This window comes from Lytechinus variegatus, chromosome 18 (genome assembly GCF_018143015.1).
Source record: "Lytechinus variegatus isolate NC3 chromosome 18, Lvar_3.0, whole genome shotgun sequence".
Lineage (NCBI taxonomy): Eukaryota > Metazoa > Echinodermata > Echinoidea > Temnopleuroida > Toxopneustidae > Lytechinus > Lytechinus variegatus.
The window spans coordinates 17,960,484-17,978,886 of NC_054757.1; the positions used below are offsets into that span (position 1 = coordinate 17,960,484).

The 18,403-nt window shown below is 37.4% G+C and overlaps 1 protein-coding gene across 6 annotated transcripts in view; it reads right to left on the reverse strand.

The window, feature by feature from the left end:
• LOC121405563 (histone acetyltransferase KAT6A-like) overlaps positions 1-17,592 on the reverse strand; it is a 72,637-nt gene extending 55,045 nt beyond the window's left edge. For all 6 annotated transcript variants that reach the window (XM_041596494.1, XM_041596490.1, XM_041596493.1 and 3 more), the window contains exons 1-4: positions 17,456-17,592; positions 8,255-8,364; positions 6,709-6,787; positions 4,917-5,082 (exon numbers count right to left, since the gene is read on the reverse strand). In XM_041596494.1, coding sequence (XP_041452428.1) covers positions 4,917-5,038 — 122 coding nt within the window. In that variant the 5' untranslated portion in view covers positions 5,039-5,082; positions 6,709-6,787; positions 8,255-8,364; positions 17,456-17,592. The remainder of the gene's footprint in view (positions 1-4,916; positions 5,083-6,708; positions 6,788-8,254; positions 8,365-17,455) is intronic.
• Between the last annotated feature and the right edge of the window lie 811 nt (positions 17,593-18,403).

The following is an 18,403-nucleotide window of genomic DNA, read 5'->3' on the forward strand; positions in this document are numbered from 1 at the left end:
AAGAAAAAGTTGATTTGAATAACACAAGGTTTTATACCAAAAAATCAATAATATGAAAAAATAACCAGTATATTAACCAGAATGGAATAATGACTTTAAGGGGCATTTTCACCTGATGAAAAGTTTGTTGCAAAAATAACAGAAATAGAACATATTGGCGAAGGTTTAAGGAAAATCCATCAAAGATTAAGAATTTAAAGATGAATAGAATTTAGAGTTTATTTGTCTGGTCATGTTCGAGCAGCTTCCCCATATGATATGTAATATAAAATGCATTAATTTCAATTCTTATAGTTCTTGATGACTCTTTTTTTTCCTTTCAGGTGTGGGTGTGAAATGATTTGACTTTTGATATACTGAAGGTACAATTTATAACATATTCAGCTTTCTGAGAAAATGACATCTTATATATTTTTTTACCATATGATATGTTGGAAAGCTGCTCGCATATGACTTCACAAATCAAGAACTTCAAATTTTAGTAAATTTCTTAATTTTTGACAGATTTTCTTTGAACCTTCACAAACATTTTTTACTAATCATTTTTTTCCTGGAATTTTTACAAATCTTTTCCTTATGGTGAACTTCCCCTTTAATTTTACAGCAGAGCAGGAGGGGGGGGGGGAGAGGGAGGTCTTGGGCTTCTGTATTTTTGAACAGTTTCCTGGGGGTTAATTACTGCTCAGGATGTGGAGGCCCGAGCCTCACCCACCTCCCACTAGTCAATTGCTTCCTCTGTTCAACAAAGACCCCATTCCCATTACAGTCTTAAAACTAGTTTAGTGGAGACCAGTTTAGTGGAAACTAGTTTAACGTAGAATGGGACACTCAAAGCAGTCTTTGTTTCGTCAAACTAGTTTAAGCGTAGGCGAAGACATAACCGTTCTTCGGGAAGCGATCTTCGCACATGTGGCCCGCGCTCCTCCACAAACTGAACATCTACGCGTGATACACAGTCACATCGATGAGAGCCTTCCGTTAGTAGTTGGGAACGCTGGTCAGTGAGAGCTCATGCAAAGCGAAGTCACTGAAAATGAGCGACCTTTGACCATGGAAATTGGACACGATCTTTTATACCTCTTCATGTCTGATCTGCACTCGATGCTCCTAATAGCAGTGCTGAAATGGTCCTGACTATTTCAGCCCGAGCAATTTAGTTATTTGAAATTTTCTGATTTAAATTAATGAAAGGGATAGTGAAGGTCTTGTTAATAAAAGGAAAACCTTTCAGCCGAGAATAAATTTTGAATAAATTGGAATATTTTGTTTACACACATTCCCCTTAAAATATCTGGTGCTTGCATGGGGGGATAAATCAAAGCAACAATGTAAACACCAAAAGAGAGCACCCTACGTCATATGAGTCTGCAAGCTCAGACTGATATTTGACATTTTAACCAATTACACTATGTCTAGGGTGACACTAGGTCTAGATGCTGAACTCTGTGTCACAGTGCATAGTGAATCTAGTCTCACTACTTCAGACTGCATCAATATGCATTACGCGAACGGCGAATCCAAGGGTCTGTGCGTGCAGACTAAACATCAGTCATACGGTCAACCGCAAGTACATTGTGCAAGAGCGAATCTACATTAGATATGGGAACTATCAGTCAATGGAAATATGCATAAACATTATTTTTTGCCACAGAAATGGCCTAACAAAGTGGAAAACACTGAAGTGATGCCCAATAACTAACTCCCTCTGACATTCATTATAACATCCAATCCCTCTGATAAAAAAATTCCCACAGGTGGGCAGTCGTACCCGTGGATTGTATTGTGGTTTAGATGACGTCAAAAAGAGGATGTCTGACGTTTAAAGTTTGGTATCTCCCACAAACCCACTTCACCGGACTGACCGATAGCGGTCTTACTACAAGATGAAATCCCGTTTCACAATTTCCTTGTGTGGTTGAAATGACGTGTTAGGTGACACTCTGACTTGTATTGATAGATTTGTGTAAACTCTAATCCCTTATCAACTATCAATATATTCTCCTCTCCATCCAAAAGAGTTGTGTTCATACTGAATTCTGACCATATAGAAAGCTTGTGTTCATACTGGGATTTTTCTCAAGAGCATTTGTAACTGAGTAACATGTAACTAAACCTTGTGAATAAGTTCTTGATTTCAATGCATTACGGGAAGGAATCTTAGTTTGCCGAGAAGCAAGCGCAACAATTATTATGTGTCCTGTAGGAGGTTGTCTCACACTTTGCGTATTATTGCTCTCTTAATATCAACCAAAATCCCAATAAATATATAAGATACCAAACAAAGTAAATAATTTGATCAGAGAAAAAATTTCACAGAATTAAAAAATGGGGGTAAGTTTATCAAGTCAATAAAAATGTGTGGTTTGCTGAATCGGTTTAGTGGGAACCAAATCAGAAACATGACTATGAACAGGGTCTTACATACAAGTCAAGAGCTGATCGCTCAACAGATAGGACTGCCTTTGAACATTCTCTGGAGTGATGATGCTCGCCCTTTTTCTACTTCGACTCTTAAAGTGAGATTGTGAACGCAAACAAGGCGATCTTTTAAACTGGATCACTGATTCTGTTCAGGAGGAACCAATTCAGGGACATGACTTTGAACAGGGTCTCACACACAAGTCAAGACTCCGCGAATAGGACTGCCTTTGAACAGTCTCTAGAGCAATGATGCCTGCCTCTTTTCTGCTTCGACTCTAATGGTGTGACTGTGAACTTAAGCGATCTTCAAAACTGGTTCAATGGTTCCGTTTAGTAGGAACCGATTCAGGAACACGAATATGATGGGGTCTTACATACATGTCAAGAACTAATCACTCTTGCAGATAGGGCTGCCTTTGAACAGTCTCTATAGAGTGACGAATCTTACCCCTTTTCTGCTTCGACTCTAAGATTGTGACTGTGAACACTTGAACACTGATAAAGCGATCTTCTAAACTGGTTCACTGGTTCCGTTCAGGAGGAACCGATTCAGGGACACGACTGTGAACAGGGTCTAACATACAAGTCAAGAACTGATCACTCCGCAGATAGGATTGCCTTTGAACAGTCTCTTGAGCGACGATGCTCGCCCCCTTTCTGCTATGACTCTTGAGCTCTATTTTTAAACAAGCTCCGTAAACGCATTAAGCTTGTTGGTACAGCACCTGTCCCAGGCTGTGTGGGAATTAAAGGAAGATACTACACCACCGGAGCTTACATTATAATTCTCTTCAATTGTTATGTTATTGTTGTTTATACCTAGCTCTTGCCCATGTACATAATTTTCTTTTGATGATACCAATTACAAGGATATTTACTTACACAATATTACATGTAAAGGTGCAGCACAAAACTTTTCAACCTTTCACACACTACATATAAATGTATAAATGTACACAATGTTTTGTTCCTTTTTAGAAGGTTCAAATTCACTTAGTACCGAGGGGGTGGGGGGGGCACTCGACTATAATGTCCTACAAACCCATGGCCACACGATATTAGAAACATACATTCTTTCTTTTTTTAATTGTGAAACATGCTTTATCAACATATCTCCACATGTTTCATATGAATCAAATGCTAATAAGTTTGATATCTACACCAAAGTCCAGACAAAGTCACATTTTTTTTTTGGGGGGGGGCGGAGCACGATTCAACAAACTAAGAATGTACCCCTTTCAGAATCATTTTGCTTTCGCATTCCAGAAAAAATCAAAATATTGACCTTTTACCAAACCTTTAGGCTGGCTTTAACTTAAATGTGAATGATCTTTCAAAGGTTACAGAGCGAGCCATATTGTGAATACAAACTGGGACAAAGTTCCAAGCGTTGATTAATGCAGGACTTCTGTTTATTCATCGAGACTGGCAACACATGGAATATGATTACTCCATTCAAGCTTGACGAGCTCAAAGACACAGGCCCAAGGGAGGGGATACGGAGTTCGTCAAACGGAAGCAACAATTACACATCGATGTTGAAAACATATGTGCCGACCAGTAATGTGTCAACTTGAATCTGCTTACAGAAATTCACATTGGAGGATTTGCCGAAAAATGGATATGACACGCTGTTTAGGGTGTGTAGTAAATTAGCTGGGGTGTTCCCCCTCTTTAGGTAAACAAGTAGGTCATTATTCTACAAGCACATTTTTAAAAAAAATGGACTGCCTCCTACTCAATGCTCACTTCAAACTACCTTCCTAATTGTTTCTTCTCTACATAAATTTAAATTCGGGAACTCTTGCTGGAATGCTCCACAGGGAGCGGAAAATGTGCATGACTGTATACGGGCAAGCTAGCATACAATGACCGTGGTAATAATATAAATTTGCTATTGAGTGCATAGACATTGTTCTGATGTTCTTAATAGTACTATATAACAGCAGAATATTATTATTAAATTTTCTCTAAATGCTTCTCTTTTGTGTGTGTGCTCTAATTGCATTCTAGATTTCTGTGATATAGTGAAGAACACCTAGAACAGCTACAGTGTGGCTCTCTTAGCTGATACTAGGTCATAGGTATTTCAATTTGGTAGCATCTTCAAGGCGATCCAACTTTGAAATGAGGGCTATAACTGACACCCCATCTCTTCCATCAAAAGTTGATAAAAAATCTCAACCTAAACCAGTTTTATCCCAGAACATTATAACTGTTTAATATGTTAGCCACGAGCAAAAAGATATATTATGTGAGCCCGGTTGGACATCATTTGACAATTGCCTGAGAAGTACCATATAAGGCAATATACATCTCCATGCAATATGCATCTACATGAGGTCACACATCCATGCCAAAGTTCTGAATGAAAGATGGGGGAGGCAAGTTGAGAATGTCAACTAGCATAAAAGGTAGCTACACCTAATAATTATTGATAAACAGTGTTGTATGTCAATGACGCTGTATTGTAAGAAAAATTGAAGAATACTTACGACGTTGAGCCATTCTTCATAGCCCTCATCTTGAGTTTGTTGGCCTTGTTGAGTTTGGCCTGGTACTGCTTGCCCCGGAACAACCTGTTGTTGCCTGGCCTGCCAGGACCTCTGCGCCCCATCCCGGGCACCTTGCCCGTCCTGCATGGCTTACAGCGCCAACAACCTGCCAATCAGTGAAGTCAGGATGAGATCGGGATCAAGGGAGGGGGAGGGGGGCAGCAGGGAGGGGAAGATGTGGGAGAGGTAGGAAAGGGAGGTTGGAAGGGGAATTATGGAAATCGGTGGGAGGAAGAAGGAAATATAGAAAAGTGGTTGGAGGGAAGGAGGAGAGCAAGAAGGAAAGTAAAGAAAGGGTGGCAAAGGGGGCGGGGAAAAGGGAAAGGAGCAGAAAGGGTAGGGCAAAAGATAGGAGGGTGGGGAAAGATGGAAGGGGAAGAGAATGGTGACAGGAGAAAGAAGGGGGATGGGAAGGGGATGTAAAGGAATAAACGGGAAGGGGGAAAGGGAAAAGGGGAAAGGGAAGGAGAAACAGGGGACAGGAGAAGGAGAGAGGGGAAAAGAGGAAAGTGGAGGAATATGGACAGCGGAAGGTAGCAGGTGAAGGAATAGAGATGGAAGATAGTGTGAAGGAAAGAAGGGAGGGAAAGGGGTGAATGTGAGGTAAATGTGGTAAAAGAGATGATATCAGATTGGTGAATCAATGAGGATGGATAAGAGAGTAAAAGAAAGTGACAAAAGAAAAGGCGAGATTCAAACATCAATACACACTACAGGTATTGCATTATTTAAAATACACACTCAAACTGATGTTGATGCAAGACGATGCAGAAATAAGCCATTCTATGGCGTACCCTTTATATCCATTTATGACCAAATCATATCAATCAAACTTCAGTTATTAAAACTTGGAATCATTATAACATGCAAGGATGACTTGCAATTTCAACCCTTTCATAGAGTCAATATCAATTATACTATAAAATTGTGGTTGTTGGCAATAAAATTGAAGGATTTCAGGTGCAAATAACGGAGCCCTTTAGCTTGCCGTTAACAAATCTTCTGAAGGCTCCAAGGCACTACCTTATATCCAAATCAATTCATAATCAATCAATAAGAGCTACTAGCAATTTGCTCTTGGATTGATCAAACTGCAAGATTTCAGTAGCTCTTCTCACAGGAGCTGGAAACTATAGGTTGCAATCAACAAACAACTTCAGCTTCTTTTCAATACAAAATATTTGGATTCTATGACTTACTTGCCATTAGCCAATCAAATTGCAAGTATTCAGTAGCTAATCACAGGATCCTGTAACGTGGTAACTTGCAATCAATGACTCTTCATTGTTCCCTGTGTGGCAGAGCTTCTAAAAATCTCAATACATTCTACTTGATTTCAATGACTTTTTAGCCATTGGCCAATCAAATTGCAGGATTTCAGTAGGTTATAACAAGAACCTGTACCTTGCTAGTGATTTAAAAAAAAAGGTTGTAGAACAAGGTACATGAAAAGTTCATGAAACAGGTTCCCTGTTTTCCCCGTGTTGTAAAACTCTTCTCAAGACGAAATGCTTGATTTCTGTGACTCATTTGCCATTGGCCAATCAAATTGCAGGATTATAGTAGCTTATTACAGAAGCCTTAAACTTACAATAAACAAACAGGTATCTTCATATTGTGAAGGTTGGTATAAGTTAAAACATAATTTAATTTATCATTCCTAACAGATGATAGTTTTCTATATCATATTCAAACCCCGTTTCATAAAACAATACGGAAGAAGTATACAAACCTTTGGGGATGCGTTTCAAGGGCGGCTTCAGACAACTGGCGTGGTACCCTTGATTGCAGGCATCGCACACAAGTAATTCCTGGAAAATAATTTTTTTTAAATAAGATAAAAACGTTTAACACAGATTGCAGAGGTTATGATATACATAAAGAGTGAAAAGCCCATCTATCATGACCACCAAAGGGAAACACAACCTGTGGGCCTCTATGGACAGGGGCCTGTTGCAGAAAGAGTTGCAAACCATCGCAACTCTAAAAGTCATGCGCAACTTGATTTTCAACCAATCAACAGCGCGCATTCAGGACTTGCAATTGATTTTTGACTTGCGTTTAAACACAACTCTCTCTGCAACGGACCCCTGGTGGCTGCTATAGACAGGTTCTTATACACAGGATCTGCCTCCCTCGCAAGCAGAGCCGCACCTTACAAAGAGTTATGATTGATCCGATCAATCGTAACTCTATGGAAATCCATTAATGTCTTAATATTTTCTAAGAAAAATTTGCACAATGTCCTTCGTATGCAAAGAGAAGCAAAGTGAATTTTCAAGAAAACAATGAACGCATGAATATACATCATAGCTAGAAAATATTTTGAACATGCAAAATAGATGTTGACGTTGCTGGCCATCCATAGTTGTGATTGGTCACTGTAGACAGGTAGCTGCTATAGAGAGGTGGCCACTAACACAGGTTGGAATGTACATTATAAATGTAGATAAGTGGAGTATTGTGTTGTGTGACAACAAATCTTTGTTGCATTGCCAATAGGAGGATGTGCATAACATTAGTGATCTCAACATTCAGATGCTCATAACTTTCATATTGTTTGCCTAATCGTTCAAAAAAAAATCATGGGTTTTATTTTTCAATTTTTTTGCACAAGCTTTAATACTTGTTCCAAGGATTTCATTCACCTTGTATCTATCAAAATATATGAAAATTTTGAGGACATATCAAAAAAGGCTTTCTTTATACATTTTAGACAAATATTAAAAGTCGAAACCTTCTTTTACCATGAAAGTGTTCTCTACAGGAATCAGGAGACAATTTTCAGATAAAATGAAGTTGCCGCCAACATTGCAATATTTCTAAATACAGTTGTTGTTTTCTGAGCTATACTCGATTCATTTCATTCTTGGGAAAAGGGTTTTACTATCCACCGACAATTCTACACATTAAAGGGGTACTCCAAGCTGGAAAAGGGTTCAAACAAAGAAAGTTAAAAACATAAATATTTTCCGAATTTGAAAACTGTTTGACAATTAGAAAAGATATACATGTACTGTAGGGCATTTCATGGATGTAAGGATGCAAAATATGAAATTTCAGCAAGTTTGGGGGAGGTTTTTTTAAGCTATTATTTTACCCTACTAGTTCACACTAACTGCCCATCTATTAAATAGCGTTTAAATGTTTTTCAAAGTAGGGGCCTAAATGTAATGACTCAGGCCTAGCATTGTATGAATACATTTTTAAAAAAGTAAAATTCAAAGGAATTCATCCATCAGAGTATGAATGTTATATAGAATCTTCAATTAGCTTACCTTGGTGCCTTGACTACAGATTGCACATGTTTTACATTCGGCACACTGCCATCGACTGAGTCTAATACGCTCTGTCAGAGCTGATGAATACTTAAGACATGACGGGTGAGCTGAAATCAAAGATAATAAGAATGAAAATAATACCATTTTTCCACAAAGCACTTAAAGGGGAAGTTCACCCTGAAGAAAACTTTGTTGCAAAAATAGCAGAAAAAATAGTAAAAAATATTGGTGAAGGTTTGAGGAAAATCCGTTAAAGAGTAAGAAAGTTATTAGAGCTCAAAGTTTTGGATTTGTGACGTCATAAACGAGCAGCTGCCCCATGTGTTATGTAATATAAAATGCATGAATTTCAAATTTTGCATGGTTCCTGATGATTTAATTTTGTTTTCTGTTCATGATTGGATGTGAAATGATTTGTCTATTGACAATACAAAAGGTACAGTGAAAACCATTTTCAATTTTCTTAGAAAATGACATTTCATTGATTTTTTACCATTCGCTATGTAGGAATGCTGCTCGCATATGACGTCACAAATCAAATAATTGAAATTCTAATAACTTTTTAATTACTTGATGATTTTTTCTCAAACCTTCGGCAATATTTTTTATTATTTTTCTGCTATTTTTACAATAAAGTTTTTGTCAGGGTGAACTTCCCCTTTAAAAATATCAGAGTTGATTCAGTATGAATCACAAATAGGGCACATCTTTTATCTACATCCCAAGGTGGAGTTTCAAAAAGCTTGTGATTCCTATTAAAGGGACGGTCCAGGCTGAAAGTATTTATAGCTTATTAAATAGAGTAGAATTCACTGAGCCGAATACCGAAAATTTCATCAAAATCGGATGACAAATAACAAACTTATTGAATTTTAAAGTTTAGCAATATTTTGTGAAAATAGTCGTCATGAATACTCATTCATGAAATTAGGTTGATTCAATTTTTGTCCTCCAAGAACTAGAAAAATTGGATTGACAACCAATTTAGTGCATTAGATATTTATTGCTGCAATTTCATTATAGGGGAGACATATTATTCACACAAGTATGAAATAATAAAAAAAATTATGATTTTATGTAATAACAGAAAACGGAAAGTGGAGATATGACATTATCACCCCACCTAATGAATATTCATGACGATTGTTTTCACGAAATATTGCTTAATTTTAAACTTCAATAACTTTATTATAATTTGTTATCCGATTTTGATAAAATTTTCTACATTTTGCTCAGTGAATTCTACTCTATGTATTAAGGTATAAATATTTTCAGCCCGGACCATCCCTTTAAAGTCACACTGAGGTGATTACATGTGTGACATGCCAAGTGAGCAAAAGGTTTGGGCCATCATTCAAAAAAAATTATAGTATGACCATATTTTGTTGAATCATATTAAAAATGCAGCGATGGTTTTGAGGCAAAAAGGACACTTTGCCTTTAAATATTTTCAACAATTGACAATATTCAGAGTCAACATTTGATCAGATTTAAAATTAAATAAAACTAGAGATGCTCGGCGTGTCACGCAGCAGAGCACATATATAAAATTGATAAATAATTCACACACTCTTTGGCTTGCCATACATTCCTGCCATTCATAGAATGTTCAGACTTCAGAGTGAACACAATGCATGACCGAACTCTAAACAAAGTTATAAACTCATGAATGCTCCCTTGCGTTCAAGTGATTAAACACGGTTCCGCATGATCAGGCGACAAAATGCACCTATTCAGCAGTTTATGTAAATGTTTTGAAAAACAATTACTATATTTTTCAACCAATGGAAATATCTCTTGAACGCAGGCATGTATTGAATTGAATCTCTTGGGGGGAATACGATTCAAGAATATGAAATTGCCATTTCAATCTAGCCTAAATCCAAAATTCCACACATCACACACTCACAGATGACAGGGAACATACTATGTATTAAAGGTATATTATGTACGTCTGTATTGAAACCTGTTCCAAATAAAGGCAGACAAATAACCTTGGTCTACAGGGTGTAATCTGGAAAACCTGAATTACTCCTCACGTGGCATACAAAATGATGCAAGATCTACAGGTATACAATAACAATTACTCCAATTACTTGTGGGCATGAACCAACATGAAATAAATATCTCAGGGTGTAGTACATGTAGGTAAATGGCACAATAAAGGTGATATATTTTACAAAATAAAAGCCCTAAATGCCTGTTTAAGTTTTCTTTTCTCTTCTTATTCAATTCAAGATTTTCGTGGGTGGATATAGCCTTTAAAGATAAATTCCAGTTCTGGTAACGATCTCAAAATGACTTTTTACAGAATCTAATATAATGACCATCCAAGTGTCTGTTTGTATAAATAAAAATATGTGCCAAAGGATTCTGGAAGAAATTGTGTAATTGCTGAGAAATAAGCACAGATTCTGTCACTTCCGTCGGGTCTTTATTCCAGCAGTAATGATACACTGTCCCACGTGCGCCTATCTGTGTTGCCGATCTTCAGTGTGATCGTATTTCAGCTTTAGATTTTATGATTTCACAAAGTTCAGTTTATGTAACTGTTCCAGATCTAGATCCACGATAATATAATCATACTAAACCTTGGTTTGACAGACATTTTCACGAAATTAGTATTTTACTGCAACTACTATCATTTAGCTTTAACTGTATTCAAGGTAGATATACTAAGACATCATTCTCATTACATTTTTCAAAACTAATTTACTGGCAACCGAATCAGGAAACCAGTTTAGAAGATCACTTTGCTAGGATTCCCATTTGATCAGCCGAAAGTGATTTTCAAAACCAAAAAAAATCAAAACTCAAAATGAGCGAAGATCGCTTCCCGAAGAACGGCTGTGTCCTCACTTACGCTAAAACCAGTCTTACAAGGCAAAGCGATCTTGAAAACTACATCGCGAGGTGGTTTTCCAATCTGGTTTGGAAGATCGCTTCCAAGACCGCTTCGACCGTTCTCATTGCGCGTTAAACTAGTTTCCACTAAACTAGTTTCCACTAAACTAGTTTTAAGACAGTAGTGAGAACGGTGTCTAAGGGTATTGATCTCCAAAGCTATCATCGCTCTCTTGCCCGACTGAGAAGTGAAGGAGGGGAGGAGTGTGAATTGGTCTTGTGGCATTACGCTCAAATAAACTTTTCATTGGAAGGTCACAGTCTAGACTATATCATGACAGAGTGATTCTTTCCTCATACAACCGAAAGAACGCACTGTACTTTCAAATGACAATCGCTTTTTCTTAGGAAATCTTCATTCAGTCAAAAGAAGTAGAATAGAAATACGACATAAATTAGGTCAAGAAATATGAAGAGACCTACTTTGAGAATTTTTAAATAAAGGGGTATGTATCACTAAATCCTCAGAAATGGGATCAGTGGCTTGACAAGGGCAACCCTATATTTTGTAAATTGTTAAAAGAGATTATAAATTCATGCTTTTCTCCTTGTGGATTTCTCATGGAGGCACTTCTTCTTGTAGGATACCAATGTATAAATAGTAGCTGTAATGATAGATGTGCTACAAAGTTATTTAGGCCGTGTTTATGCTTCCACTTTTCAGGCCAGAATCAGCGTTTCCAAACGTGATTAGTCCAAAACACGGTTGCGTCCATGCTTACTTTCATTTACATGTAAACGCTGTTTCAAAATGGCGATCGTAATCTCACAAAAAGGTGCGTTTGTAAATGTCGTTTGACCAGAATCAGGCTTTCTGGGGAAGTATAAACAGAACCACGATCGTAAACGTGTTTAAATGACGTCATTTGGTACATGCTTCCGGTGAGATGAAAATCCGCGGGCAATACAGTCGTATTGCTCCATGCTTATCTCCCCGTAATAACAACAATCGGAAAAAAAACTTTCGAAAATAAGGCGCAACCAATTTGACCTCGCTTTACGATGCGAAGCCAGCTGGAGATCATGATTTGCTCTGAAAAGTTAGGCATAAACAGCACTCCCAGAACCACGTTTACGATCGGCGTTTTGAATCGACGTTTGAAGTCGCTGATTCTGTCCTCGCAATGGAAGCATAAACACACCCTTACTAGGACATCGCTTTTCAAATTTTCATTTAGAATTTCTAGATCAAGCCTGGATACAATAATCATTGCAAATGTAGTCTGGATTCAATAGACTATAGTGTAGGACTAAAAGGTGTGGTGATTTATACCAAGGCCAAAGTCTAAAAATAATATGCAAATATTGATATGATTCATTCTCCATAACAATAGGGAACTAAAACTAACAGGCCTTCATGTACAGCTCATATGAAACTAGAAAATAACAATCATGTCACAACAGAATCCAATACTTTATTCTTCTTCACTTTCATTCATATCTATAAAGCAGTGACATTCTTAAATCTGGGAATTTTTAGTAAGTTTCAACACAGTGGGGAATTTTATTCTTCTTTGGTTTTGATGTTTTGTAATGTAGACCAAATGCCTCACAACATTCTAGTCTGTTAAAAGCCGGTAGATATTTCTGCCTGCTCACTAGGGCCTGCAACAAGCATGGTTGTCAGTTGTCATGCAATTTGTGAAGAAAAAGGAAATGTAAACAAGAGATTAAAGAATAATGCTTGTGGTGTATGTAAATAGATCATGTCAACTGAGTATGAACGCTCTTCTTGAAGCATAAGGTGGTTTCAAACTGCCTCGATCATAAGAATCCCTGTTAAATTACGAGAACTTTTTTAGGCTAATAATACCCATTAATTTATTCCTGCATTCACACCGCCCTGAAACATACCATTCCGGATAAGTTCCTGAAGTTACGAGCATGTGCAGTATATGGTCTGATAAGCAGGCAAGGTGCGAGATTCAAAATCACTAGCCCAGCAGCCACCCATGGCGCCCGCGAACAACGGCACGCTGGGCTATAAAAGTTCCTGTAAATTGCTTTCACATTGCCAAAATACCTGCGACATTGGAAAAATCCCCGCGAAAGTTCTCGTAATTTCGCCAAGTACCTACTATTTAGCGGGTATTTTCTTTCAGGGAAATTACGCAGTTTGCTTTCACATTACCAAAATACCTGGTATTTTCTGATCGGGGTAAATTTCCCGATCAGAGAATACCTGGAACTGAAGAACTTCGAGGCGGTCTGAAACCACTTATAGTGAGTAGCACAGAGTAAACAAGGAGAGTAAATGTTTGATGGAATAACTGTCAAAATGATAGCATGACACCATTATCTGCAAGCAAGATACATACCGTGTTTACACATTGACTCGGCTCGGGTGTTGAATCCGCGAGCCGGGTTGAACACTGCGAAGAAGGGATCAGAGATCGCGTTTATACGTACATATAAAAAGGCGAGTTCAACACGGCTCGCGGATCTCGAACGGAAGAATTATGACGTCGCAAATTAAAAGCGGGAAATTCACCGCCGGAATCGAATCTTGTCCGCGAACAACAACAATGCCAAAAGTGAAAGCGCGCGCAGTGACCTGGTCAAGAGAGTTCGACACGGCTTTCTGTTTACACACGAAAAAATTGCCGAGTCTGACTCGGCTCGCGGGTTGAAACCTACGATTTTGGCGGATCAAAAAAGCCGTGTTCGACACGGCTCGCGGATCACACTGATCGCGTTTACACAGCATAAAATTGCCGTGTTGAGCACGGCTCGCGTGTCGAACCCCCGAGCCGTGTCACTGTGTAAACACGGTCACAATGACATGCCATACCAATTGATGATACTGGTGATTACATGATAAGAATGCTGATCGCTCCTTGCCCCTGGTATTCTATGAAATTTAATACCAGTATGTCAAGCCAATATTAGATGGTTTCAAACCGCCCCGATCACAAGGATACTCATTATGGGTCTAGTCCACCCCAGAAAATGTTGATTTGAATATTGAGAGAAAAATCAAAGGAGCATAACACTGAAGATTTCATCAAATCAGAATCAAAATAATTAAGTTATGGCATTGTAAAGTTTCGCTTTAATATTTTTCACAAAACAGTGATATGCACAACTCGGTGGTATACAAATGAGTCAGTAGAGATCACTCACTATTTCTTTTGTTTTCTATTGTTTGAATTATTACAATAATTCAATTTTTACAGATTTGACAATGAAGAGCAAATTGACTGAACCATTAAACAATGCTAATTCCACCATGTTCAGAGACGATTCCCGGACGAATTATCGTTGTTTCACTTGACAATGACAAACAAATTAGAATATTTCATATTTCACTTAATAAAATACAAAAGAAATAGTGCGTGGATGACGTCAGTTTCCTCAGGATGTTCATATTGTGAAATTAAGTTAAACTTTAAAATGTCATAACTTTATTATTTTACATCTGATTTTGATGAAATTTTCAGCGTTATTCTAGTTGGATTTTTCTCTTTTTTTTATTCAAATCAACTTGTTGTTGGGGTGGACTTTTCCTATAAAGTTGAGAAATTTATCAGGCAAAAGAATACCTGAAAATTATTTTTGTATATACACCACCCCAAAACAAAGCCCTCGGGATGAGTTCCTGACTAGGAACTAATCAGAACTGTTCTTTCAAATTAGCGATTAATCACTAGATCCTAATTGTACCCAGATCCCATTTTAAAAATGCCATTTTGAGATTAGGAATTCTACCAGCATACAGGTATACGTGTACATGTAGGCCAACAGGGCTGTTAAATGCAGTTATGTGAATACAACAAAATACATAATTTTGCTGGGAATCAACCCTCTTCTGTCTTGTTCTTTGGCTTGCACTTGGACCTCATCTGTCATCGCTTTACCTTCGGAGAGACTAATCTCTTCTGCATGTGGTCCCCTTCAATTTTTCTCCCTCTTGTGGCCCGTTCACATCAGCCCAAATTGTGAAAATATCCTGCAAAATCTGTTCCTCTTCTAGTTTTGTCTTTTTGAGACCCACACCAGCCCAAATTGTCAAAAATATCCCCCAATATCTGTTCCCCTATGTAGTTTTCTTCTCTTGAGGCCCGTTCACATCAGCCCATATTTTCAAATTACTTTCCGCACTCAAGCAAGAATCTCTAATTGACTCCATTGGATTTTATTTAATAGTTTGCTGTGTGACTCCTTCTTTACTCAAGGAAGAGGTCTCAGTGTGCAGCCTATAAAAGATCCTGACATTGACTTGTGTGCAGAAAATATCCAAGTTGTGTGCTATCAAATTAGTCTTGTGTAAAGACCTACTTGTTGCTTGAAGTATCACTTGGGTTCTGTGTCTGCAGACTAATACATGTAGCTATCTGGAGGTAGGGTTCTTTAATTTCAATATTAAACAAGAGGGATCATCTGGCAAGAATGTTTAGATCGAGCAAACTCGGGCTGATGTAGACCCACCTTGAGTTGTTCAAGTTCATGTACATCTAGCTTTTACCCCATTCTTCCCAGGGGTAAGAAATTTTTAAAGTCAATTTGGATTGTATGTTTGAAACCTTTTATTTCCCGTTCCTGACACTATTTCTGGGCCAGGCTGAAGGAGGATAAATCTAGCTACTGCTTACTGAGCAAAAGGGAGGGTTTTCATGGGAAATACTAGTATACTGGATACTATAATCAAAACAGTTTGTCAGGACTTCCGGGGAGAAAACAAACAAGGCAGAATAAAACAAATGAATCTATTATAGTATCAATAAATTTAACTGATGTTAGAAAGGATTCAGATTTGAAGACTAAAATATTTGATAAGAAAACTTCTTTTTTTTACTTTTAGCTTATAAGATTACAGGGTGAAATGGGAATCCATGAAAAGGTACAAGGTTCAATGATTGCACGTCTTGATAAGAAGCTACATGTATAAACCCAATTTACAAAGAGAGTTATGAATTTGCAAAGGACATCAGATGGGCATCTTGACAACAATAAATTTACAGTTCTGCTGATATAGGGACTATATTTGACCAGTGGCCGACTTGTGTTTATTCAAATAAAATAGCATTTTCGCCATCATTTTAATTTTCAATTTACCAGTACAAAAAAGTTGTAACTAGTATACATGCAGATTCCAGTATTTCCCTTCAATGCAGATTATAAAATGGAATTCCAATGATCATTTTTTTCCACTCTAAACTTTCTCTTTTTTCTAAATTCTCAGTACCATATGCCACCAACTCTAAACAGTGGGTTGTTAGAATTGATATCCATGATGGCCATGTCAGCCAGAATAGTGTCAATGGGAAGGTTATCAAAATGTCATCAGTAGCATTGATACAAATTGAATTGTAACAACAGGTACAGTCAAATGTATTTTGCAAATAGTTACAGACTGATGTTATGATAATGCACCGATGGGAGGGTTTCATGAAATAAATAGCAATTTTCACCGACTAAATTATAAGCTACTGAAATTCTTGGATCTGGTTGGCTGAGAGCAACGGTCAGTGAAAATCATTGGGGAAATTCCCCATGAAATGTTCCCCTGTCTGACTGCTGGAAAAGGAGGAATCATTTGAACGAGACCGCCAATGTTGGTTAAACATTTTGCAAATCATGGTATTTCCAGAAGTTTCCAGAATAATATTTACTCAAAGCAAATTAAAAGATCCACAACCAAAGAGAGAAAATATTTTGATTCAAGACAGCATACAAAAGGGCAATATGCCTCACAAATGAGCTACATGTACTACATGTAGAAGAAAATTCAGAGTCGAGGGGCATCATCATAAACAAAACATAATCATCAAACAAATGACAATTCTTGATGTGAAAAAAAATTGATTTCAATTCCATGGGATAAAACGGCTAACCATATTTCTGCGGCACACATTGGCTAAATTGGCCAGTTGTGACAATTCCAAATACCACATACATGTAGGCCTCTATTCAGAAGTCCATTTTTAACTATAACAAGTAGGTCATGGTCTAACTTTGTGCTAAATTTACAAGTACATGTACTTTGCATATGGAAAGCCAAAAGTGTCAAAAATGTATTAACAATGAATGTTGCTTTTGGTTCATTGAGCTATTTCGTTATATTATCATGGTGAAGAAACTTCTATTACTTTCCTCAGAAAGTAATGAATGATTTGTGTGACAAGATGAGCTGATAAATTGCACCTGTATTGCTGGAAATTTGTGTCACAACTGGCTATATTTAAACCTCAACTTTTATACATGTAGACTCAATTCTAAATTAAATGTAGACCTTGCTCGAGTTCAGAAAATGAGCCTAATAGAGGCTAATGATTCCTAACATAAAATACTCACCACTGTTGCCACACTCGGCGCAAGAGATTAGATCCTCTGGCTTGCCTTCTCTGTTGCATTCAGCTGTCCCATGACATGACCTACAAACCAGTATAGGTTCAGCAATGGGCCTCTCATCCTGTTATCAAAAATACAAAAAAAAATAATAACAATTTGTGTGGAGTCTAATTTCCCAACAGCCAAAGTTTAATACACTAGCTCAGTGAAAAGATTATAACCTTTTATATAGTAGCCCATATTATTCAAAGATTCAAGAAACCATTTCTTCATCATCCAGAGGGAAGAAATTCTCACTCGAGAGTGGAATACATCTACTGTTTGGCCAGTATTCAGGTTTAACTTACACCATGGTCTAACTCTGTGCTAAAATTATGGGAAGCCAAAAGTGTCAAAATTGTTATCAAGTTGTTTGTTTATGTTTACTGTGCTCTTTCCTGATTCATCGATGGTGAAGACAATCATCCTTCCTAGACAATTATGAATGATTTGAGAGCCAAATGAGCTGAAATATGATATCTCTCCTGTTAGTGATTTATGTAACAATTTGCTGTCCATACTTAAACCACAACTTTAAACCCGAGTTTAAAGGGATGGTCCGGGCTGAAAATATTTATATCTTAATACATAGAGCAGAATTCACTGAGCAAAATGCCGAACATTTCATCAAAGTCGGATAACAAATAATAAAGTTATTGAAGTTTAAAGTTTAGCAATATTTCGTGAAAACAGTCGTCATAAATATTCATTAGGTGGGCTGATGATGTCACATCCCCACTTTCCGTTTTCTTATGTTATTACATAAAATCATAATTTTTTTCATTATTTCATACTTGTGTGAATAATATGTCTCCCTTGTAATGAAGCTGCAGCAATAAATATCTAATGCACTAAATGAAATGTCAATCCCAATTTTTCTAGTTCTTGGAGGAAAAAATTTGAATAAACCTA